The 24,451-nt window shown below is 49.1% G+C and overlaps 1 protein-coding gene across 1 annotated transcript; it reads right to left on the bottom strand.

Annotated features, from left to right (window-relative positions):
* Positions 1 to 13,172: 13,172 nt before the first annotated feature.
* On the bottom strand, positions 13,173 to 21,127 carry NRN1 (neuritin 1). The gene is made up of 3 exons (XM_066325088.1): positions 20,704 to 21,127; positions 16,551 to 16,695; positions 13,173 to 13,603 (listed from the first exon to the last, which is right to left on the bottom strand). The coding sequence occupies exons 1-3, from the start codon at positions 20,756 to 20,758 to the stop codon at positions 13,372 to 13,374; spliced, it is 432 nt and encodes a 143-aa protein (XP_066181185.1). The 5' UTR covers positions 20,759 to 21,127; the 3' UTR covers positions 13,173 to 13,371.
* Positions 21,128 to 24,451: the final 3,324 nt, after the last annotated feature.

The raw sequence follows: 24,451 nt of genomic DNA, 5'->3' as shown, positions 1-24,451 counted from the left end.
TTCCAGGAACATGAAGGCTTGTCCCACCCAGCCCTGTGTCAGCTGGACATGAGGCTGGGATTGCTCCCGTGCTGGCTCCTGCCCCACGGCCCTGGTGACTCTATTCCCATGTGCTGTGCGAAGGAATCCAGCACAGGATCTGCTGCCAGGGTGAGTGTGTGAGGGTTATTCCCATCCTGCAGCTCACAGGATGCCCCACTGCATCTGTCACCTGGGCTTAGCCTGTCCTGGGGATCTGAACATGCAAAAGAGGACACAGGAATGGGGCTTCAGAGGCAGGCTGACAGAACAATTTTGGCGTGTGGAGTGACAAGTGCTGGGAGAATCCAAACTTCTTGAGGACTTAATTCACAAATCTACATGTGAAATTACTTGGGGATTTGCACTATCTAATATTGCTCCATCAGCTGATCTCAGGGGAGACTCAGGACAGTCCTTTCCAGCTGCTGAGGAGCTGTGTCAGAACTGGCCTGGAAATACAAGTGCATAAACATTACCTAAGGGAATCTGACTAAGCCTGTGAACAAGAACTAGCTTTGGACAATACCACCAGTGCATACAACCAAGCCTGCCTTTGAGGGAGGACAGGTATAGGTGATGGGTTACAGCACAAAAACCACTAAAAATGGCCTATATTCACACTTCTCTACACAACCAATAGTTTTTGTTTTCTTTCAAAAATGACCTTCCTATCAATCCAACCCTGAGGCAATTAACACATTGAACTCAAAGCTACAGCTAACCCATATCTGTACACCAGCTTAAGAACAAAATATTTCATTATCATATTGAAATCTCTAATTCATGCTTAGCTTAAACTTGAAGCAGCCACAACTCCAGTTGTAATAGCCCTGAGAACTGGGAGGGTCTGGAACTTCTGAAAATCAAGTCCAGGGGCACTCAGGATTTCCACCACTGCCACATACCCAAGGAAAGTTTCTGATGGTTTCATTTGTATTTGGAGTTTCACTGACCTAGCAAATAATATATGAAATATCTTCTGTCTGTTCCTCAGGCAGGTTCCACATTACCAAGCACAATACTCTCAGCTTCAGCAAAGGGTATTCTTTTGCTCTAAATTTGTTTTCCAGAGCTATATTTCTCAAAAAATATGAGACTTGAAACTCCACATTTATGATCATAAAAGATTTTGTTTCTGCTATCCTCTTTAACAGGTGCATCCAGAGCCTAAGCCCATTTTAGGAATATATTAAAAAAAAAGGTTGCCAAAGCTGCTTTCTGACCTTTAAATACATATTTAAAGCTCTATCTCAGGGCTCCACAGCCCCTAAGGAGTTTCTTTCCTCAGTGCCAAATGGAGAGTTCATGCAGCCTCAGCTCCTCCAACTAAAGTGCTAAGTTCACATGCTAAAGCCAGGTGCTGTTTACACAAAAAAAGTGGGGCAAACATCTGCATGTCAGCAAGCATCTTTTCTGTACACTGAATATAAATATCTGGGGTAAACCTTTACCTCTTGACTGTGTTTCCTCCTACACCTTTATCCTCTGAGGCAGCTTATGTAAGTAACCTGAGATAAAAAAGTTTCCTTGCCACGGTGTAAAAATTCTAAAGCTTAGTAATGTGCCTTATAATCTGCTCCTTTTGCTGGGTGTCCATCAGCTCTTCAGGACGTGGTGCCCAGGGACACTATCCCTATTAGAGAGCTTGATATCTGAAGGTCTCATTTATGGTTGGTGAGGGGAATATAGCTTGTAAAGCTGCTGAGGAAGGATGTGCTGCAGAAAAGCCCTGGAAGAGAAGAGCAGCCAGCTGAGGAGATGGTGGATCTCAGAGGACTTACTTAGCAGCCCATGTGCAAATGTCCAACACAGCTTTGTGTCTTGGAACTTCTTCTCTCACTCTGATCCCAAAGCAACATAAGATGACTTTCCAGTGCCTGAGCAGCCTCATGTGTTTGTTAGCAAGACTTTGCCCTAGTAAGTCTTCAGAAAAGCTGGTCAGCTAACATTTTCATTAATTCAGTAGTGGTAGTGATTGATGACCAATTCATATTGTTTATTAAACCAAAAGAATGGGTTCTGCAAACAGCAAATATTTCAAAAGAACAAGTATTTCCTGACAACGTTCATTTATCACACCAGAATTTTAGGAAGCTGTGAAAAAAGGCTTGGAGAGACCCACAGTAAATCATGATGTCCAGGTGTGATCCATGTAATTTCTGATGGTGAGCATCATCAGGAAATACTTGTTACCAACAAGGTTTTGTTCAGATATATTTGTTTTAGGGTCTGTAGGTCCTCCTTTAGGTGACTTGCCTTATTGTTAAGGTTGAGTTCTCCAGACACTTCAGCACAAATTGCCTTTTAATGTTGTTCTAGGCATTTTTTTTTCCTAGAGAGCACCTCTGCAGACCTCTTGGTCTTTGCTTCAAAGAAGCTGAAACACAAAAGTTAATTCAAGAACCTGTACAAGCAGCAGTTTGCATAACACATGTCTGCTGTCACTGGTACCTCATTGCCCACCAGGTGCCCAGCTCAGGCCCCACTGTTCTGACATGATCTGTAGAGTACAAACATTTGTACCAAGTGGTGAATTTTATCACTAAGCCAAAGGGCTGGTTTTTGAAGATAAGTTAGGATAGGAAAACTGAGTGAAGTCAGTGGTCATTACCACATGGACACTCAAGCCCAAATGCAGCCTTGGCTGTGTCATAGGATCTTGCAGCACCACTCACTTCTAGCAGCAGAGAGAAGCATAGAAGCTGTCTGGGAGGTAACCATTCCCTTCAAGTTAAATTAAATTTATGTTGGCTTAATTTAAGACGGTTGGGAACAGTTTTCAAGATAGAATAATAAAAGCCACTCCTAAAGTGAAATAATGTGAAAGATGGCAATAATACTGACATGTGGAAATAATAACAAAGATGTACTGCCCACTAAAGGTTTGTTGGGTTTTGGTTTTTTGGTTTTTTTTTAATGAAATAGAACCAAAAGAAGTTTGAGTGGACTATTACCCAGAGGCAAATGAGTCTTAGGCATCTTTGAGAAGAGGGAGCACTATCCTCAAACTCCCTGCTGGAACATAGTGGGAATTCTGAAGCCCGGACTATTTTTTTACCTTGCACTTTAACACAGAGAGAGTTGAGGCAGGTTGACACACACAAAGCCTATGCTTTATTCACTGATTTTGTAGCTGGTGGCATACACCAAGTTCAAGGTTAAAAGGAAAATTGTAGACAGGATGCAGCTGGGCATCCTCAGGTGGCCATCCTCTCCTGGTGTCTGCTCCAGTGCAGCAGGAGATCACTGTCATACCAGCAACCACCCCTCAGTAAAATTACACCCTTTAATAAAGCCTGCTCAATTTGCCTTCCAGTGATCTTTGTCTGATGGCAACGCTGGCACTGGCTGGATTATGCTTGATTAAGTACGAATGTTGCACGCTAATTGGCTGATACGCCTTGTGTGCGTTTTTAATCAGGTATTGCTTCTCTTATATTAAAATTACTGTTATATACTCTCTATATGCAACATATACTCATGGTTCTAGAAGGCATTAGGTGGAAAGAGTGTGAGAACTTGAGTGCTGAATTATATGAATTATAACTTGACAGCAATGTGATGAAAAGGTAGAGGTGAAGAGCACAGAAGGATGCCTGAGGTATAGGAAGACTTTTCCCAGGAAATTTGTCATAAAAAAATCACCCCTGGAAAGCTGTGAGGAAAAGAGTGCTGGTGAAAGGGCCAAGTGAAAGGAGCTGCCACAGCAGCCCCGGAGTAATTTTATGTGAAAGGCTACAAGCAAAAAAGCCCCCTAAAAATTACAAAACCTTTAGGCGTAGGCCAGTACGACAAATTGCACTGTGCAATATTTGTGCAAAGACCCACTCTAAGCCTCATAAAAATTACATTAAAATAGTCAGTGGGATTTTGAGCATGTTCTTGCACTCCAAGTACACACAGAGTTCCAAACTATCCCATTCATCTGGCACACAGAAACTGGTGGGAAGGTCCGAGCTTTTATTTCCAAGTTTCATTGTTTGTATGATCTACCATAGGCAGGGAAGATTAAAGAGCAAGGGAACACCTAAATCTAGAAAGAACAAAGAAGAGATCAACAGATGAATGTGAATAATTGCACCAGGTGCAAAAACACAATTAGTGACATTGTAATTACTGAAATTAAATATCAATTTATGTGAGTATGCACCATAATACTTTTGACAGCCTCAAACATTGTGTGATAGCAAATAAAAGTGGCATGACAGCTCCCTAATTTGTAAAGAAGTAGAATCATAGAACCATTAAAGCTCACTTAAAGAATTTTATTCCATAAGATACAGGGACAGGAAAGGTTTCAGTGCAAAGAGGATAAGTGATAATAAATGCCCAGTAAAACCATGCATACATCTGCAGCTATTAAGACACACAGCAGCTTTTCTAAAATACAAATGTAGTACATGAAGTAACAAACCCTGCAGCAGCAGCACCATGGAAAACTTTGGTCTGAAGGAGAGAGTGGGAAGAAGACCATTCCCTTTGGGATAGGACACACCTCGCTTTAGATACTGCAGGCATACAGGTTGCATGCTAATTGTGTCTGTGTCTTCCTCTAGTCCACAGGGAGAAACGGGTGTCACGGGAGACAATCTTTACCATAGAGATATCCATTTAGCATGCCATGTGGTGAGATGAATCCAGGTCATTTCTCTCCCTTACCAATCTTCATGAGAGAACTTTCCGTCTCCTGGAGAATCTTTTCTCCAGCGTGTCTCTCCAAAGCTGGCCCTCTTAAGTGTGTGAGAGCTCTGCAGCCACAAGACAGTGATTCTTTTCCCTTCAAAACAGCTTCACTTTCCTCTCCCACCTCCCCTTTTTCCTCCTGGTGTTTAGGTCCTTTTTGCTAGCAGGATGGCTTTTTTTGTTTTTTTTACCCCGTTGCTAGGTTGGTAGCCTAGTTTCCCAAGGAAAGGAAGCTTATGAGATCACACTGTCTGTGCAAGTGCCAGTCGGTCCCTCCTAAATAATTTTTGAGCCTGTGAACTGGGTTTGATCAAACTTGACAGGGGATAGAAGTCTCAAAGGTTTGAGCTGCCTGCAAGTGCTGTGGAAGTAGGCAGGCAGAGGAGAAAAAATGCAGGGAGTGCATCCACTGCAGAAATATAACTGTATTATTAGACACCAGAGAGTCCGCATCGAAGACAGTCATTACCACTGAACTCCATGGGAGATACAATTTCACAGATTCAGCAGCTCACAAGATGACTTGATTAATATGAGCATGAGCGAAATGTTCTTCTCCCCTTCTTCTAGAGCGCAAGGCTTCCAGTTGCAGAGCAGCAGGGGAGAGCTCAGAAATGACAAGCTGGTGGAGTGAATTTAGAGCTAATTGCTGCTCCTTCTCATGCCAGTACTCGTGTGGAACTCGACTTCCCCGTGACTCCGGTGCCCCCATTTGCATGATCTGGCTCACACAAAGGACGGAATGGCACGGACTGAAGTGAGCAGAGCAAGTCCGGAATTGCCGTGGGCTGGCACAGCTCAGCTGAGGAGGGCGAAGCTGCCTTGCCATGGGCCGTGGTTTCTGAGGGCAGCTCCAAGCATCCAGCTGGTCCGGATCTGTCCCGCTGGCGGTGGTCGGCGCTGCAGTTGCTAAGGGAGGTCCATTTACCGTGAGGGTGAGCTGGAACATAAGCTGAGGACCAGCAAAAGCTGTGCCTGGTGCGTAGGCTGGCTCTCGTTTGTTCCTGCTGCGGCTTTTCCTAGAAGTCAGCCGCCCCAGGACTGCCTGACTACTGAGCCTGCACAAAATCCTCGCTGATCCTTGTTAACACTTGCTAGGGAGAAAAACAAGCTATTTGCACAGGTGGGATTCAAAAAGAAGTGGAAATCGCTCATCTTGAAGGAAAAAAAAAATAAAGGAAAAAGATAAACTAACCACAGCTGACATTAAAATGAAGGCTGGGGAGTTGTGCAACTTTTTGTGTTCAGTGAAATATTGATGTTTTCTTCTTCTCCTAAGCCTTCTAAGTATTGATGGGCCAGATATCTGATTCAGATGGAGAGAGTGCAAATCACCAGCACCTAAAGAAAATGGAGGGAAGGTAATTAAATGAACTTCCGACGCACAGCAAAAGGGGGCTTGTGAGCAGTGAGTGACACGGCTAAAAGTGGACGGGGATTTTGCAGGAAGGACAGATACTCCAACCCGCCCTTGATAGTCTAGCCGAGGGCACGGGCTGAAGTTCACAGCCTGGAATGCCTGCAGCACAGCATCTGCATGAGGCTGGACTACTACAACCTTCTGTAAGGAGAGGGACGTGAGCCACAAGCCTCCTGTCCCCGGGGCTGAATGCTTTCTGTTACGTTGTGAAGCAACAGGGGAGCAAGCTTTACCTATTATTTGTTGTTGTCATTTCAATCCGGGCGTTTTTCTTCTGATGAAAGCTAAAAGACAAAATAACATTTTTCTAGTTAATAAAGCCTGTCTCCTCACGTAGCATTTTTCACAAATCCCAAAGGTCTGAAAGTGCTACTCCTATTGAATGGACACTAGGAGCAAGGGTGAAGGAGATCAAGTGAAATGTCTTGGCAACAGAAAAAAACCAAGCCTTGCATCATGGGTCTAGTAAAAGGGACAAGGGCACCTATTAAGCCTCAATAAAACCCAAAACTTAGGACAATTTTCTGACATATTGGATCCTTCAATGAGGCGTGGCGAAACTAATGTGAGCAATGTTCCATGCTAACAAAATATGTTCTGGATTTTTCATCTGACAACATAATTTAAGGATTTCTTAGAATATGGGAAACAAAATGAGGCAGTGCCTTTACAGGAATCATTCCTTTGCAAAAGGCAGCTTGTGCCAGAGGACTGGAAAATTGAAAGTGCCACAGGGGAGCACAAGAATGGATGAGACCTCTTCCACTACCCAGTCAAAAAAAAAAAAAAAAAAAAAAAAAAAAAAAAGCATTAAAAGAAGCAGAAATATCAAACTGACCATTTACTGCAAAAGTTCTTGTACTTAGGGGACTACTATTAGAAGTCCTGACAAAGAGAGACTATACTAGACACATAGTTTGACTCTGGAAGAGGTGCATTTGGCAGATTTAGACCGTGTACATTGCTGTATATGAAGGAAACTTACTGACAGTGTCTGCAGCAAAATACGTGGTTTAAGGCAGGATAAATCTGATTCAAACAACTCCTATTACTATCAGTGATTGTTTCTTGCTTATGGTTATTAGTGGTTCTTCGGCTGGTTACTTGGGTTTTTACTTTGGTTAACTGAGGTTTTGAGGTTTTAGTTTGCTGCCTTGGGGACCATCATTTTGAACATGCAGTAATTTCCAAATTGTTAAAGAAATTGGTGGTATTAAAGTGTTATGAAAGGATGCACTGCCGATCTACTCTTGAAGCTGCCTCATGGAAAAAAAAGAAAAGAAAAGAAAAAAAGAAAAGAAAAAAAAAAGAAAAAGAAAAAAAAAGTGTCCTCCAGTTTTGATGCTTGAAAGACCTAGTAAATTTTAAGTTTTTCATGGTCCTTAATAAATTGATATCATGGGCAAGAAACCTGGAGGTGCAAAGCACAATGCATACACAAAGCTCTTTGTATTTCAGTGGCATGAACCTGGAGTTCGTTTTGGGATAACATTGCTGTCTGAGATAAAACTGAGCATTCAAAATCCTTACCTAGGCAGAATGCACATTGACTTCAGGGGATAATTTTCCCAGAGAATGGCTGTGTAAAGAAGGCCAGGACTAGTTGTTTGTCCTCTGCAGCAATGTTTCTCTGAAGAGACTTCCAGCACCTGTTAGCAGGGATTTATTACTGCTGGTGAATACCAGCATTCAGGTGTTGGTCAGTCTCACCTTGACCTTCAGGAGGCTGTTTCCATCTTTTCTTCATATCAGCTTTGGAGATAAGCAAACAAAGAAACAAAATAAAACAAACAGTACAGCCTAAAAAGCTAAGGCACAAGCCACAGTCTGGGTTTCTGAGAATTTGATCCATTTAAACCTATTTCTTCAGTACCTCCTGAAAGGCAAATTCTGTGCCAGCACAGTCTGCCTATTTGTTAGCAAACTCTTAGTTCAGGAATACGGGGCTTGAAGCAAAATCTTCAAACACAGACCCACCGTGGGGATTTGAGGGGAAAGGAACAGCCAGTAACTCACCAGTAATAATGCTGTTGTCACTCTCCCACACCATCTCCAGTTTCTCTTCTCACTGATGGAACTGGGCAGCAGAAGATCCTCAGCCCAAAGCAAATGAAAGCCCCTCCCTGCACTACCATTGCAACGGGCCCTGGGTTGAAACTGTCCCAGCTCAAGAGAGCTGGAAGCACACTTGCCAACAGTGCAATTGATCTTCAGCTGCCTTTAGCCTGGAGAAACTCTTTCAGACATCTAAAATTGCATCTGATTTCATAACAGACTCCTCTGCAATCCCCACCACTTTGCCTGCTCTCAACCCGGCCCAAAAAAACCCCAAAACCTAAACCAAAAAAAGCCCACCCAAACCCACTCGTGGTGAAGAATGAAGTGGCTCAGAAGAATAAGCTGGTTTGACACCTCCTCCTGCAAGTCCTGCCAGCCAACTCCTGCAACAGCCTTGCTCTGCAGCACCCTGTAAGCAGGATCTGCAGCTAAGGCAGGGGAGAAGGAAAAAGTGGAGGAGGAAGGGAGGGAAGGCACAGAGGCTGCTCACATAGAAAGCCAGGGCTATTCCTGCTGCCCACCCTGGAGACACCACCTCTGCATCAGGCAGGAGTATCAGAGAGAGAATCTGGCTTTCTGGATTTAACAAGCTCACTTTTCTTTTAATTGGGGCCCTCAGGCACTACTGTAGTCCACCTAATGGCACTAATCATTAATGAATCAGCTTGATGAATAGAAAGGCTGAACTGTTCTTTCTCTCCTTAGGTTGTCAGCCCTTCACAGAACTTACTGGATTTCACTGGGCAGGACAGCAACTGCACAGATTTTTAAAAGACCCTGGAGAGGAAGAGGACTGGAAGAGCCACTGATCCATTCATCCCTAGACTGTGCAAATGAGCCAAGGACAGACAGTAATTGGCTGCTTCCTCTGACATGTAGATATAGCCACCAAAAGTCCTGTCAGAGATGGATACTACACCTTAGTTTCATACCATGCCTCCCTGCTCCCTCCATAAGCACCAACCATTTTGCTCTCACTACGACTCAGATTTTCCCTCAGTTTTCTGTGTCCTGGCTCAAGCTTTTGCTCCCAGCACAGGCCCACTCCATCTCCCTGTTACAGCCTTTGAACAGATGGGGAAAGGCCTTTTTTTTTTTTTTTTTTTTTTTTTTTTTTTTTTTTTTTTTTCTTCCTTAAAGCAAAAATAATCGACCGCTACCACCTCAGCTCAGCGCTGGCAGGATCTCCCCGTGTCGGAGGGCAGCCCGAGCCGGGGCAAGGCGCAGCCCTTCCTGCAGGGCTCAGCCAGGCTGGGAAAAGGGGAAGGGAGGCAGCAGGAGAGCAGCCGCAGGCCAGGCGCGGGTGCATCCAGCGCTGCCGGGGAAGAAGGAGCCAGAGCTCTGCAGCCCTCCGGGGACTGCGGGGCTGCGGTTGCTCAGTCGGAGCTGGGGATAGGAATTAGGGCAGGCAGAGCCGCAATGGCTGCAACCCTTCCTGATTATCCACCTAAATGCACTGGCTTTTGTTTCAGCTGCGGATTTTTTCCCTGTTCATCTGCATTTATGTTTGGTTGGGCTTTATTTTCTTTTTCTTTTGATGCTTGCTTGTGCGTGCATTTTCTTTTAAGTGGGGGATAATTTTACTGTGGACCCTGTCAAGGTTTCAACGCTTTTCTGTTGCGTTTTTCCCCTCTCCAGTTCACCAGCTCACGTTTGCACGGGAGTTAAGAAGGGATGTTAGAGGCTTGAACCTCTTCCAGCTCTTGCTACAGCAGCCGCTGCCTGGGGCAGTGGAACCAGCCTGGCAAGAGGCAGCCCAGTCTTTCCCGCAGCCTTTACAAACCCTACAGGTGCAAGGCGGCAGGAGGCAAGCCCAGTACACTCAGTCCCTTTCTGGGACTTGGCGGAGGGCTCGTATTTCCTTGGCCACACAACATGGCAAGGCAGAACAGCCATCCGTCCCTGCGGTCGAGAAAATTAAACACAGAAAATCGGCCATGGCACTCAGGCTTCAGAAATGGCCCTTGAAAGGGGCAGAAAAGGGAACAACCAATGCCTTGAGCACAGAGGGGCTCTTATAAAATGAACAGGCGGAAGAGAAGGGGGAGTTTGTTGGTTGCTCGTGCTCCCCGAAAAAGACACGCAGCTGCCGGCGGGAAGGGCTTCCCTCGCCGGTTTGTCCAGCGGGAGCTGAGCCGGCGGGACCGGGGTGCGGGAAATGCCGGGATGCAGGGCAGCTCAGCGCATCCCGGCTAGCCCGGCAGGCCCGTGGCCGGCCTGTGCCCCGGCACTGAGCAGCCGACAATTATTAGCCCCAAACGGGAGAGTCCAGGGGGAGGAAAGGGGCCCGGGAACGACCACCGGGCACCCTCCCCACCCGCTCGGCTGTTTTTTCTCTAGTTTCCCACCGTTCATTATTCTCCTCAACGGAGGGTTAACTGGGGGATGTGCTAATTACGGAGAGATTATTCATTAGTAATTGAACTTCACACGAAGACAACTCGGGTCAGCTAATGAGCTGGAAATCGCCCCCCTATTAGGGCGTTTCAGCTTTCTGCTGCGGGGTGAGGGAAAGCTGCTAGGCCCCCTTCCATCGCCCTGTGACGGACGGGCGCCGTCCAGCAGCCGGGAAGGCGGGGGCGGCGGCGGGGGATGCTGGGGGATCCCCAGCCGGGAAGGCGGGATGAGCGGCGGGACCGGAGCACCCCGGGGCGGAGCGGGGCGCGCTGCCGGCCGCCGGCGGGGGTGCCCGGGCCCAGCCGGCTCAGGCAGCAGGCTGTTGAGCCCCTCGCACCCCAGCAAGGGCTCCCTCTCCCCTCTCTCCTCGGCATCTGGCATTTCGTGCTACAGGAAACCGTAACAGCAGCGCCTGACCTCATGAATACAGAGATGTGCACAGAAAAATCAATTTAGGTCTAGATCCTCTGTGGGGAGGGAAAATAACCCAAACCATTTAAACAAAGCTCTGCTCTCCAGGGTTTTCCTTTTCCTTTGGTGGTGGTGGGGATTGAGTCTAGAGGGAGGCCAAAGTAAAACGAAATTCGAGCAGACCTGTGTCTGCCGAAGCGAGGCTGAGCTCTGCAAAGCCCCCCCCGCCCCAACACACGCATAATGTATTTTATCATTAAAAAATCAACATTGCTTCCAGTGGTAAAGGCGCCTGGCTCCAGTTCCTGAGCACATTCGTTGCTGGGATTCAATCCGTTTGGGAAATGCAGATTGGCTTGCGACCCACTGTTTGATTTATGAACTGTTACATTTGCTATTGCTTACACATTACATTGCGGACCTTGGGAAAGGAGGGAGCAGGGAGAGGGGGCGAAGGAGAGACTCTGCCACCCTACACATTGGCAAAGGAGAGCTACCGCACAGGCAACGACTCCCCAGCGGAATAAATCACCTCGCACCAATTCGTGGTCCCTACCTGCCCATCACCCACTCACCCGCCCACCCACCCCCGATCGCCAGCTGGGCTCTCCTCTTATAAGTAAAAAGGACGTGTTTACTCTTTGATGCGTATTTCTTTATAGAGGCATCAGGCGCCTATAAATAGCCGAGGTTAGAGCAGCTTCTGCTGCGAAATCAATACCCCGTCCCCCCTTCCCCTCGCTCCTTCGGCTGAGCTGCCTTATTAATTATGAAAGGGCTCCTCTGCGCCCCGGCTCCGGCTCCGCAGCCTCCTCCTTAATGGTGGTTGCTGCCTTCCCTGCGCCGGGGCTGAGCAGCGCTCCGCGCCCGCGGGAGAGCCGCGGCCCGCCCCCGCCGCTGCGCGGGGCTCCAGCGCCGGCCCCGGGCGGCCGGGCAGCGGGGATGCTTCGCGGAGTCGGGAGGAGGAGGAGGAGGAGGAGGGTGGGAGGATTCGCAGCGTATTTTGAAGGAGGAGGAAAAAAAGGAAGGAAGAAAAAAAAAAAAAAAAAGAAAAAGAAGAGAGAGAGAGAAAGGCTTCGACTAAGCGATTCAGGCGCCCTGTCCTTGTTTGAACTGAAATTGCCGTGTTCGTCAAGGGATGGGTTCAAGATTTAGACTTCCTTGCCTTAAATGCCCTGTCCTTTTCCAGATACTCTAGGCATATTTTATAAAAAGGACGACACCCTCATTTCAAACAATAATTTTTATTTTATACTTCTGTCTATACTTTGTAGCAAATCTTTTTTTGTTATTTTTTGCTGAATTGACTTTATAATAAACTTTTGTTTAAATTACATTTTTCTTCTCTTTTAAAATCAAAGCTCTTTTTTTTTTTTTTCAAAATGATTTTGCTGTTGTTATTTTTTTTTTTCCTTTAGGTTTACATTTAAGCCCCCTTTTTGTGATCTCTACGGTTGGATATTCAGATATTTTACTGTAATGTGTAACATCTAAAACAAAGAGGAGGAAAAAATTAAAGGCAGTGAATTCGGAAAGATGCCTTCGAACAGCAAGTAAAGGTAAACTCTCAAGAGATGTTAGCAGCATTCCTTCATTCCTCCGGGCATTTAGATACGTCTTTCTTTCTCTTGCTCCGTCCTTCCTTAGCTGTTCATTTCCCTCTCTTTCTCTCCCTCTCTCGCTCTCTTTTCCCCTCGAGGAAAAAAAATGTTCTTTTTTATTTACTTTTTAATTTTTTTTTTTCCCAGTGGAATGACCGAAAAAAAACCCCAAGCGACTGTGGAGGAAAGATGAGAGATTGTGAATTATTCACCATATGCTTCACACGTGGACATCTACCTTGGATTTCTCGCCAGTGCCTTTTCCTGTCTGCGGTTTTTGTTCTCGCCTCGCACACTGCCACATTTTTAGCGGAGCCCGTGGCTCGCCGGGAGGTACCCGGCCGGTTACAGCCTTAGCAGTAGGTGGCCCAGAGCCGTTCCTGAGATTGCGTTTGCACAACGAGGGCTCGAGTTTGTTTCTTTATATATATATTTTTCTATTTTTGATTCGAAGCGATAGTAAAGCTGAGGTCCGATTTGGGCTGCGCGCCGCTGCCTGTTTGGTAAGATTTGGCAAATAAAACACAAAAAAAGAAAAAAAAAAAAAAAAAAAAAAAAAAGGGGAGGGGGGAAGGAAAAAAAAAAGGGGGGGAAAAAAAAAAAAGGGAGAACGCTTCCACAGTCCTACATGGGTGTTTCACCATCATCAGCCACCACCACCACTATCATCATCATCATCATCAACCACAGAAAAGCACAACGTCCCCAAAGCAACGGATGGACACTTCCTCTATAGATCCAGCACATGGAGAGGGTGTGGGTGTGAGTGTGCTCGCCCCCCTAGAAAGGCAGCCAGGTCACTAGGGCGGCCCACAGAGCCGCCAGGAGCAGGGGCAAGGCCGGCGAGAGGAGGGACGGTGCCGCGCCGCTGCCGCCTCCGCACAGTTCAAATAAGCTGCCTTGGAAATCGAGGTTTTTGGATTCCCGTCTCAATTTCTCCCAGAGGTCTGTCGCTCCTTCCTGGCAATCGGTGAGCGCTGTGAGGGTGCAGGCGTGGAAATCATCCCAGTACCTGCAGGAGGGGAGAGCAGCCGGCGTCAAAACAGGAACGCGCCCACCTTCCCGGGGAGGGGGCCCGCCCCTCAGGCCCGCCGCGCCCTCCTCCCGCCGCCGGGGCCGAGCCGAGCCGGGCACGCCTGGAAGGGGGGCTGGGCCGGCGGGGAGGAGCCGCCGGCCGAGGTTTCGGGGGTCCCCCCCATCCCCAACCCCGCCTTCGGCACCAGCCCGGTCAGGGCGCTGCAAAAACTGCTCTGCTGGATCTCTGGCGGAGGGGTCTTCGCCTGACGGGAGGAGGAGACGTGCCTCCCTCGCCCGGGAGCCCGCGGGCTCGTCCCGAGGGTTTCTCGTCCCCGGTGGGAGCGGGCACTCGGGGGTGGGAAAGGCACCCTTTGGGTGCTGCGTATGGAATCCCTCCCTCTGGGGGCAGGGGGTTCCCCCGGGGCGGGAAAAGGCCCTTACTGCAGGAAAAGGTCGAGTGGGAAGGGTAGGAGAAGCAGGAAGGGTAGGAGAAGGAAGAAGGAGCATCTTCCTCTTCTGGGCGCCTCGCACCGACCCGCAGCAGGGCAGCGAGAGAGACCCCTGATCCATGGCCAGGGCTCTATAGGCAGCGAAGAGATTCGCTTTCCTGGGATAATTTCCATCTATTCGGACAATTTGGGTTTTTTTCCAATTCCTTTCTTCACAGGTAAGAAAGGAATTTGAAATTTTGTCGCCGGGGCAGGCTCCCCGTCATCCCATGGACCACACAGGGAGAATACTGGAGAATCTTTCCTCTCCATGTCTGGGTTATCGGAAATCACCCCGATTCTGCCCTCTGCTTTCTATTTTCCCCATGCCTCAAGGCAGACTGGGTCTTGATTTCCTTTCTTTTCCTTTTTTTTTTTTTTTTTTTCCGAAAGTGGTCTTACTGCCTCTAATTTATGAGCACTCTAAGCTGGTTGTAGACTCCCAATGTTTGCTACATTTGTAATAAATAATGAGATACTGAGAAGCTGGAGTCTGAGAGTGTGCCTCTCCTGCAGTATTTCTGCTGTAATTGCATCTCCCAAAGGAAAATTAAATCTTTCACCATCTTCTTTCAATACACATCCCGGCACAGGGCAAAGGCAATCGGATGGTAGGAGGTGGTCAGGAAAAGGGTCTTTCTTGGAAAAGAGTTATTTTTTAGAGATCAGGACCACATCTGGTCTGGCACTCGAGGGCAAAATATATCATATCAGGACGCTGCTACCCCTGGATATTTATTTCTGTTGCAGGACACACAGTAAACCGCAGCCCTGCATTCACCGCGAGGTGCCAGCCTTTTTGGGTGTTTGACTCAGAAATCTCTAGGTAGGAAAAGAGGAGTGTTACAGAATCTTTTCACCCTTTCCTTTCCTTTCCTTTCCTTTCCTTTCCTTTCCTTTCCTTTCCTTTCCTTTCCTTTCCTTTCCTTTCCTTTCCTTTCCTCTCCTCTCCTCTCCTCTCCTCTCCTCTCCTCTCCTCTCCTCTCCTCTCCTCTCCTCTCCTCTCCTCTCCTCTCCTCTCCTCTCCTCTCCTCTCCTCTCCTCTCCTCTCCTCTCCTCTCCTCTCCTCTCCTCTCCTCTCCTCTCCTCTCCTCTCCTCTCCTCTCCTCTCCTCTCCTCTCCTCTCCTCTCCTCTCCTCTCCTCTCCTTTCCTTTCCTTTCCTTTCCTTTTCCTTTCCTTTCCTTTCCTTTCCTTTCCTTTCCTTTCCTTTCCTTTCCTTTCCTTTCCTTTCCTTTCCTTTCCTTTCCTTTCCTTTCCTTTCCTCTTTCACATTTGATGTTTTTTTGTTTCCTGATTTTTGCGGAGCAAAATAAAAAACCCAAACTATTCCAAACTTATTTATGTCTAAAGATATTATCTCGTTTCTAAATATATTTTTTTTTTCTAAATGGGGGAATTTTGCACCGAAATCAGGGAAACACTCTGTGCTGCAATCGATTTTTTTCCTTTTGTATATATGTGTATGTGCGGTTTGGTTTGGGGGGTTTTTGTTTTTTTGTTTTGTGGCGGGTTAGGTTTTTTTTTTTTTTTTGGTTGGCTGTTTTTTGTTTTTTTTTTTTTTTTTTTTTTCTTTTCCTCCCAGACATGTCGAAAATGCTCATCTCTTCCTCCCTGTGCGGGACACGATTTTGCAAGGCGAGCACTTTTTCTCCCTTTAATATTTTTGTTGTTGTTATTATTACTATTATTACTATTATTCCCCTTCATCGTTGCCCTTTCCTTTTTGTCCCTTCTGTGCCAGAAGCTGGGCGAAACTGGTAGAAAATTGGCTTTCCCGGGGGGCCATGGAGGTGGCAGAAGAGAGCTGGCGCTGGGACGGCCGCCTCTCTGCCGATGGGCGATTCATGTCATGACTGGGCTCTTCCCTTTTTAATCACGTTTTGTTTCCCGAGGAGCCGCCTCTCCAGCGCCGGCTGTGCCCGGCCCGGGTGGGCAGCCTCGGGGGGAGCCTGTCAGTGATCGTGTGTCCAACAGGCAGCAATAAGGAAAGGGATAACCATCCCTGTGCAGCTAATGCCAGCACCCGGTATAGATCGGGGGAAAGGAAAGAAATCGAAAGAGGAGCTAAGTAGGGAAAGAAAAAAAAAAAAAAAAAACCCCAACAAACCAACAACCAAAAAACCAAAGCCAGCAAGGAAAAAACAAACAAACAAACAAAAAAAACCCCAAAAAACCAAAACCCACTCAAATTCACAGAGGAAAAAAAATGGTAAAAAAAAAAAAAAAATTGTAAAAAAAATTCTAAAAATTCCCTCCAGATTTCGCTGTTCCCCAAGCCCGGCCTGTCCCCGTAGCAGTGAACTTGGAGAGACCCTGGAACCCAAAGCGTAACCCCAGCGTTCCTTGTGTTCCTTCCCTCCTTCCCGCCACCATCCAGCTTCGCCCCCCCTTGCCCGGCCCGAGGTGACCCCCATTCTCCCCCCGCGGCCCCGAAGGAGAGAGGAAAGACCTACGAGCAGATCGTTTGAAGGTTTCTCTTGTCGTCCAGGTCCTGCGGGTAGTTGGCCATGTTATCGCCCAGCCGCAGCAAACAATCCGAGAAGCCCCTAAAGACCGCATCGCACCGCCCCGCCGCTCTCACCGCCTGCACCAGGTACGCTGCGGGGGCAGGGGCACAGGTCAGCACCGCCGCCCCCGCCTCGCCTCTGCCCTTCTCCTCCCCCCGCCCGCCCCCAGCCCTTGCTAAAGGCGCGACCTGAGGCAGGAGAGGGGCGGTAGGACCGAGCTAGGCTCGCCATCGGCCGCTCGACGAGGAGAGCCAGGGGCTTTTCGCCCTTTTTAGTACCGGAGGGTTTTAGTACCGCGGCATGATTTAATTGATTTTTTTTTTCCCTCATTCCTTCCCCCCCCCCCTTTTTTTTTTTTTTTTTTTTTTTTTTTTTTTTTTCTTTGAAGGGAGAGGAGGAGGGGAGGTGAAGATGCGCTGCCTGCTTCTCCCCAGACTTGATCCTTTGTTAGAAAATTCCGCCTCGAAGCAGCAGGAGCGTTTCTCTGTACAAACGCAGGCGCACGCACACGCTCCCTATTGCCCAGGTCGCTGGGCAAACACCGTGCAAGGCTCAGCGGGAAAAAGAATTAAATAATAATAAAAAAAATCACTAGAAAGAGCCGCGCTGGAGACACGCAAAGAAGGGACAGCGAAATCACGCAGAAAGATGCAGGGGCGCCGGTGCGGCCGTGCCTGTGCTCGGGGCGGCGGGGAGCGACCGGCCGGGGTGAGCCCCGCTCCCCCAAACCCGCTGCCCACGTATCCCTCGGGATAGCTCTAGCCAAGGGCACTCGGTTCAGTACAACGGGAACCGACACAAGCGCAACCGCCTGCAAACGGGGGAAGGAAATGAGTTACGGGCTCCTTCGGCGCGTCCCGAGAGGGCACGGGACGGGACGGGACGCGGGACCCGCGGCGGGGGCTGTGCCACCGCCCGGCATCCCCGGGTACCCGGGCACGGCGACGGGCTGGCTCCCAGCAGCTCTCTGCCGGGAGCCGGGGACGCCGCGGTGTCCCTAGGCCTGGGGGATGTCGCTGCGGCCAGCGGGGGCGGGAAGGGGCTTCCCCCCTCCCTCGAGGAGGAGCCCCTTGCCGCCCACACCGCCGGGCGCCGGGTGGGGGTCCCCTCCCGCGCCGTGTCCCCAGGGAATGGCTGTGACGGGCTTGTGTGTTTCCTTGCCAGGTACCGCTTACAAGCTAAATGGCTGACTCTAAAAGAGACTGTTTCTACCCAAATCCTCCTCTTGCCGTTTGATTCATCGCTAACATGACTTGGTGGCCACTCCCCTCTACACACACACACACACCAGCACCAGCCACATCAAACCCTCAGCAGGCTCCAGACATTGGCTACGATAGGAAAGAAAAAAAAAAAAAAGGCAGGCAAACAAATAGAGAAGAACCGAAGACCATCTCGAGGGTAAAAACATGTCCTATAAAACCCGCGCCATCCCGCTCCGGCTGCTACAGCGGAGGGGGAGTTGCCACGAATTTCTGCAAAAAAGTGTCGGGCTGGGCTGAAATTCCGGGGTTCGAAGAGGAGCCCTGCCCCAGGCTGGGGCCGGGGTGCGGGGGTGGGGGGGTCACGTTTGGGGTCAGTGTGAGCCGAGCATCCCTCACCCCCGAGAGACAGGCTGGCCCTGTCTGCCCGCGCCTCCGCCTCCGCAAAGGGTATCCCCGGTCCAAAGCTGCCCTAAACCCCGCCAATAAATTAAGAAAATTAAATAAATAAAAGGAAGGGAGATTAAAAAAAAAAAAAAAAAAAAAGGAAAAAAGCAAAAGTGGATAGACACGGTTCCTGTCTGGTTCCCAGTTCAAAGACAACGGGTTTTCTCACGAACTAGGTCGCTTGTGCCTTGCAGTTGCCGCGACCTTCCACACCCCACACCCCCCGCGCAAAGATAACAGTGTGCAGCAATGTGCAATGCAGCAGGACCGCAGGAGCCCTCCGTGACGGTCCGGGCCCCCTCCCGAAACCCATTCCCCGTTCTCTCAGTCCTGCGACTGGTGCATCCCTCCTGTCCCTTCCGCGGAGACTGAGCCCACCCTGCCCCCCACCTCGGTCACCTCCCAAAATGTCAGCGATTTCGGACAGCTCCAATCTCCTATGCCTAAATAAATAAACAAATGAACACCCCCCCCCCCTTTTCTTTCTTTTTTTTTTTTTTTTTTTTTTTTTTTTTTTTTTTTTAGTCCCGGTGCATAGACATTTTGGGAACGAGCCGAGCATCCATTTCACGCGAGCCTTTACCGGGGATGGGGCAAAGCCAGGGGCCCTTTGCAAACCCCACACCGACAACCAGAACCTGATTTTCCGGGGGTGGGGAGGTGTGGAGGAGGTGGGGGGAAGGTTACCCGAAATACCGAAGGAGGAGCAGAGAGGAGAAAAGCCCTCCACGAGCTTCAAAGCCGTCCCCTTCCAGGGCACCGCAAAGCCACCGCACCGCCACCATCCCCGCGGTGTGCAGCAGTATTTTGGGGGTAACTTTCCAAATGACTGCTCATGCTCACACCAGCCCGGGAACGGCATTTCCCAGCTACTCTGGCTGCCTTTTGAAATTGCAATAAAATCCGTCCTCGGCTGAACCAAATAAACACAAAAGAAAGAAAAATCTTCCTCCTCCTCCAAACGAATGAACGAACACACAAACAAAAATTGCAAGGATTGAAATTGAGGATAACATCCCAAAAAAGCCTTCCCCCTTGTTTCTGTGACAGTACAAAAACTGGCCTTCTGAAGAGTTCAGCCTTATTTGAAATGGAATGGTAATACGAATGTAGGGGTTTGCATCATTTAACCACATATCCCAGAGGTCAACATTTCGTTGCACTATTTCTTCCTCCCCCGGTCCCCCCTTTTTAGATGAGGAAGTATTCAAGGCATTTTGCCTCCCTTTTTAATTCTCCCCTCCTTTTAAAATATTTTTTTTTCTCTTTTATTTCTTTGGTACCCATAAAATGCTGCAGAGGTTTTCTTGAGAGGAGTGTGACCGAGCAAAAGGATCTCTAAATAGCAATGCCGAGGTTTTTTTAAAATTGCATCGGAATTCCTTTGCAGGAAAATATTTTCAAAGGGCTCTTCACACCTGACAGTCTAGATAACAAAATACATGCTTTAATTCCCCTTTCCTTAAAACTCAGTTTTGGATCATGCTCGGGAATGTACATATCCAGTAGACAGTCTTTAAAATTTGCCTATATAGGACCAAAGTGGTCATTAACTTGGAGATTGTTTAATGTTCGTAACAGAAAAAAAAAATCAGGAAAGAAATGTATAAAATGAACCCGAGCAAACCAACAAAAGCAACCACAGAAAACCCCAAGATATTGAACCAAACCAGCAACAAGCACACAAAATACACACCGGCATGGAAAGAAACCTGTTCTATTTTAAGTAACAGCATATAGAGAATTTTTTTGGACCTGCTCGATTTTTGACAGGTCTTCTCCAAGCACAAAATTAACGATTGGGCGGTGGGACTCAGCGATTTTTTAAAAAGTAATTTTTATTTGTTTAATCGCCCCATTCGAGGTGATTATTTCTTTTAATTTAGTGATGGGTTTTCTTTGGTTTTAAGGTGCTCTGCAAATGGGAAAACGTACTGGTTCCCAAAGGGAGACCTTCGCTTGTCCCCCTGATTTCTGCAAAAAAAAAAAAACTTTCCAGCTATATCTCTCGCAAGACATTTTGTGCCGGTTCTTATTTCTCTGTCCCTCGGGGAGAGGAGGAGAATTTCTTAGCGCTGGAGTCACCAAACTGTAAGTGGAAGGGAACGGAGGGGATATCCGAAAACCAGATACAAACGCAACCATTCGCGGGGACCGAGGGAAAAGGAGGGAAAAGAAGAAGAGGCGGAGGGGAAATTAAAAGCGAAGTACGAGCGAGCATGCAGTGCTTTGGGAAAACCAAAAGTAGTTTACGAGAAATCAGAAACCGGCTCCCTTTTCCCGCGGTCTCCCTCGCCTTGCCGGAGTGCCGGAACGCGGAGCTGCGGCGGCGAAGGGAGCGCGGGGAGCGGGGTCCCGCACCGCGCGGGTTATCCCGGCGCTCCGCTCCTGCATGCATCAGCCGGGCTGGGGTGCGCGCAACTTGACACGGAATTTGGCAGTCCACTTACCTATCTGTACAGCAAGGATCAGAGAAATATAACTGCCGTTCAACTTAAGTCCCATCCTACATTTAGTAAAACCATTTGCGGCTGCAGATCTTTAAATAGTTACTTTGGAGAACGTGGGGGAAAGCTGAAAAATAGACATTGCCAACAAGTTCCGAGCAGCGGAGGACTTTGCAGACAAGGGGGGGAGACAAGAGGAGAAGGAGAGGAAGAGGGAGGCAGCGGGAGAGGGCGAGGAAGGCTGGCTGGGAATGGTTCGCTCCATTAGGAGGGGGCGGAGGAAGTACAGCCTCACGCCCACCACCGGCCCTGACGTGGGGGGATGACACCGGCCGGGCTTTTTCCCCCTTCTTATTTATATATATAATTATTTTTTTTTTTAAATAAATGTGCACCTTGGAAGAGGAGCGCCATTTATAGGCATCACAGGCTGGATTTACCCGCTCTCCCCGTGTCCCCCCCGCCCCATAAATCAGCGAGAAACTCCCCCCCGCTCCCCGCGTCCCTCCGGCCCCGTGCGGTGGTTACGGGGGCGGCAGCCGGGACCGTCCCCCCGGGGCGGGAGCGCTGCGGGGGCGGGAGGGGACACACCGACACAGACACACAGACACACGGACACGCGCGCACACACACACAGACACGCACACGCAGGAGCCGCCCCCCGGGGGTGGGGATAGCACGGCAGAACCCCCCCGCCCCCGGGGCCGCCCCGTCGGGGCTGGCCGGCCCGGCCCCCGCGCTGCGCGGCGTGCAGGGGGACAGGGACGTGCGGGGGTCCCCTCCCCCTGCCCGCCCCTCCCCCACCATGACGTCACCCTCGGCTGAGGTTTGGGGGAGCGGGGAAGGAGGGGGGCTGGTCTCTCCCGGCCTTTTTGCCGGCGCTCGATCCCGGCGGCGGCAGCCCGGCGGTGACACCGCAGAGGGTGGCGTGGCGAAAGGGGTCACGCGTGGGACGGCCCTGGAGAGTGGCGGTGGGGCTGCCCTGCGGCTTGGGACCGTGGCACCCCGCCATGGCACCCCATCCTCTGCGGACAGGCTACAGGTGTGGTGGGGCTGGGTGGAGGGCGTGGAGCCGTCCGAGGCTCCGATGAGCCCTGCCGGAGATAAGGCTTGTTCTGGGGTACTCTGTCACCCAGGCACCCTCCCGGGACCGTCCTCAAGGCCATCCCCTCCAGCAGCACGAGAGGGACCTCAAGGTGCCAGCATGGGCTTCTCTCAGCGCAAAGTAATCGGACAAAACCCCTAAGAGCCTTCTCCCGTGGCTTTTTCCCTGCCCAGTTCTCTCCCCCACCCAGCTCAGCCCTGACCTTCGCTGCCCATCTGTACCATCTCCGGGAGACAAAGGGGGGGCTCGTCGGAGTGAGAATTACTGTTGGCTTCCATTCCTCCCAGTCCCCCCCAGTCTGCAGTCCTGCTCTGCTGGCTGTGCCGCAGGGTCCTGGACCAGCTTCCAGTCCCTCTCTTTTACAAACCACTCGTGTTAGTAATCAGACCCGAATGACACAGACACGCCAGCTGCCAGGTACCCATGACTCCCACAGGCTGCAAATGCCTGAAGCCCACCTGACAAGGAGAGGGATTGCAGGGGGTTAAATGACAGTGCAACCAGGAGTAAAGGAACTGGAGGGCAAGAGGGAAAGCTTCCTTGCTGAGAAATCCATTCACAAAATAGTGCTGGTGAATGCCACTGCCTCTTTAGGTCTACCTAATGTGTGCAGTGGCAGCCTGCATGTGCATCCCCTCAAAGCCATCATGAACCCCCGAGCTCTGTTTTTCCAATTCAAAGGCAAGGGTAATTTTGGGCAACTACTGCAGCCATCAGCTGGGCCCTGCAGACAAAAAACACTGGCTTGCTGCTTCTGTGCCTTCCCATAATTTCTTTTTGTTCCGCCTTTTCTTCCTATATATAGATTTCCAATGTGGACAGGGAGAAGAATTAGAGGACAGAGCTGGCTGAAAACTAATCTGAGGAATTAAAGAAAAAAAAAAAAAAAAAAAAGGGTTCATTTTCAGCCAGCTCTCAGCGCCAGCTCAGCACGTGGGCACATGGTAGTGAATGAAGTGCAAGGCACAGGCTGTGGGGCTGTGTCCCCTGGCAGCTTGCCCTTCCATTCACTCCACCATAAAGCTGCAGCCCAGAGTAGGGCTGTCTTTTACACCCTCCTGAAGACATTGGCAGTGTCAAGGAGGTGAAGGCTAAGCTTTGCACTGTGCACAAAGTTCTCCTTCAAAGTAGCAAAAGTTTTAAGATGAAGCTAAGGCAAAACAGTTTTACCCAGCTCTTTGCTGCCGTGGCGATGAGGGATTTTATAACGCATAAGAGAGATTGAAGCAGTTATCAAAATGTTGAGCCCTGTCCTTTTCCCTAGAGAGATGGGTAAGATAGCCCAAAAGACCTTTTGATATATCACAGTTTGTGCATTATCAGGATAAAAAAGGAAGAGGATGAAAGGAGCGTGGGTTGAGGTACATGGGTATAAACTTTGGACTTATCAATTCTTGGCAGCTTGGCCATTGTGGCTGTGTTTGCTGTAGAGAAGGACAGGACACCTTTGCAGAAGCACCTGATTGTGGAGGCTGCGGCAAGAGGAATTTTTCATTTCACCTTTCTGCCCTACTGATAACTGTATTGGTTAATTATTTCTTATTGATTTATATACAAATCTGCTATGGTTTTGTCTGGTTTGTTTGTTTGTTTGTTTTATTTTATCGAAAGGCAGAGAAGCTATAACTTCAGGTTAAAGGTTGGGCTGACTCCAAGAGGTTGGCTCCAAGAGGTTTGGGTTGAATATTACACTCTGCAAATCTGTTTTGGAATGAATTTTGGGGCAGTTTCCAAGGCACAATCAGGAAGAGTTTAATATCTGGCTTTTGATATGTCCATCACTGCCGAAATGACTGTAGCCTCTGGCAATCTGGCCACAAATCTCATAAGAACAGGCATTTCTAGGGGATTTCTGGCCAAGCAACAACAAAAAGAGATCTCACAGCTAGAGGCATCAATTACAGAGGAGAAAAGGGTCTGGCCAAATTCCTCTAAATGTTCTTGACTTTTGGGGCAGTCCAGATCTGTCTGAAATTCAAGCCTGACTCCAGTCTTACCACCTTCCCTGCCCCAGGAAGGGGCCCAGTGCACTATAGATTCTGAACAAAAGCCAGCGGTTTCTGCCCATCTCAAATAGCAGCACTCTCAGCTCTATTGGAGCCGGGGAGCAGGATGAAGTGGGGACAGTTGTTTATCAGACTGTCCTTTTTTTTTTTTTTTTTTCCTTTTTTCCCCCCCCTAACCTGCTATTAGAAGGTGTCATGTTTTAGACGGTGCTTGAATATCAGCCCGTCTCCGAGGGACATCAGTCTGTGATTAAAAGAGGGGAACGTCTGACGGTGCCCTGCTCAGTTCCTGTTAGGACAATTTGCTCACCAGCACGACTTTGCCCTTGTTTTTAAGAAAAAAGCTCTCCACCCTGGCAGCAGCAGCAGCCTCACGCTCCACTTGTTGGGGTTGGCGGCCGTGTCACGCCGTGGCGGAGGCAGAGGGACAGAGCCCACGGCTGCTGGCCAGATATAGCTGTGCCAGGGATAGCGACGGGCACAGCGTGGGCTGCTCCGTGTGCCCGGGGGCTGCCTGGAGACTTGGGTGGGCAGCCCTGGGCTGTTGCTGCCAGGCACAGAGCGGTGTGCTGGGCAGATGATTTAATTCCAGCTCAGCTCCATCGAAATCATCTACCACAAGGGGACCCACCACGTTTAG

This window comes from Sylvia atricapilla, chromosome 1 (assembly GCF_009819655.1).
Source record: "Sylvia atricapilla isolate bSylAtr1 chromosome 1, bSylAtr1.pri, whole genome shotgun sequence".
NCBI classification, from domain to species: Eukaryota; Metazoa; Chordata; class Aves; order Passeriformes; family Sylviidae; genus Sylvia; species Sylvia atricapilla.
The sequence above is the reverse complement of the archived record's forward strand: the minus strand, read 5'-3'. Positions and strand labels throughout refer to the sequence as shown.

What these genes read in the sequence shown, in the direction of transcription:
- NRN1 (XM_066325088.1), bottom strand. Translation starts at nt 20,758, where the DNA reads ATGGGACTTAAGTTGAACGGCAGTTATATTTCTCTGATCCTTGCTGTA. An exon ending in GATCCTTGCTGTACAGATAG is followed by an intron (nt 16,696 to 20,703) that starts GTAAGTGGACTG and finishes CTGCCCCCGCAG; the next exon opens with CGTACCTGGTGCAGGCGGTG. An exon ending in AACCTTCAAACGATCTGCTC is followed by an intron (nt 13,604 to 16,550) that starts GTAGGTCTTTCC and finishes CCCCTCCTGCAG; the next exon opens with GTACTGGGATGATTTCCACG.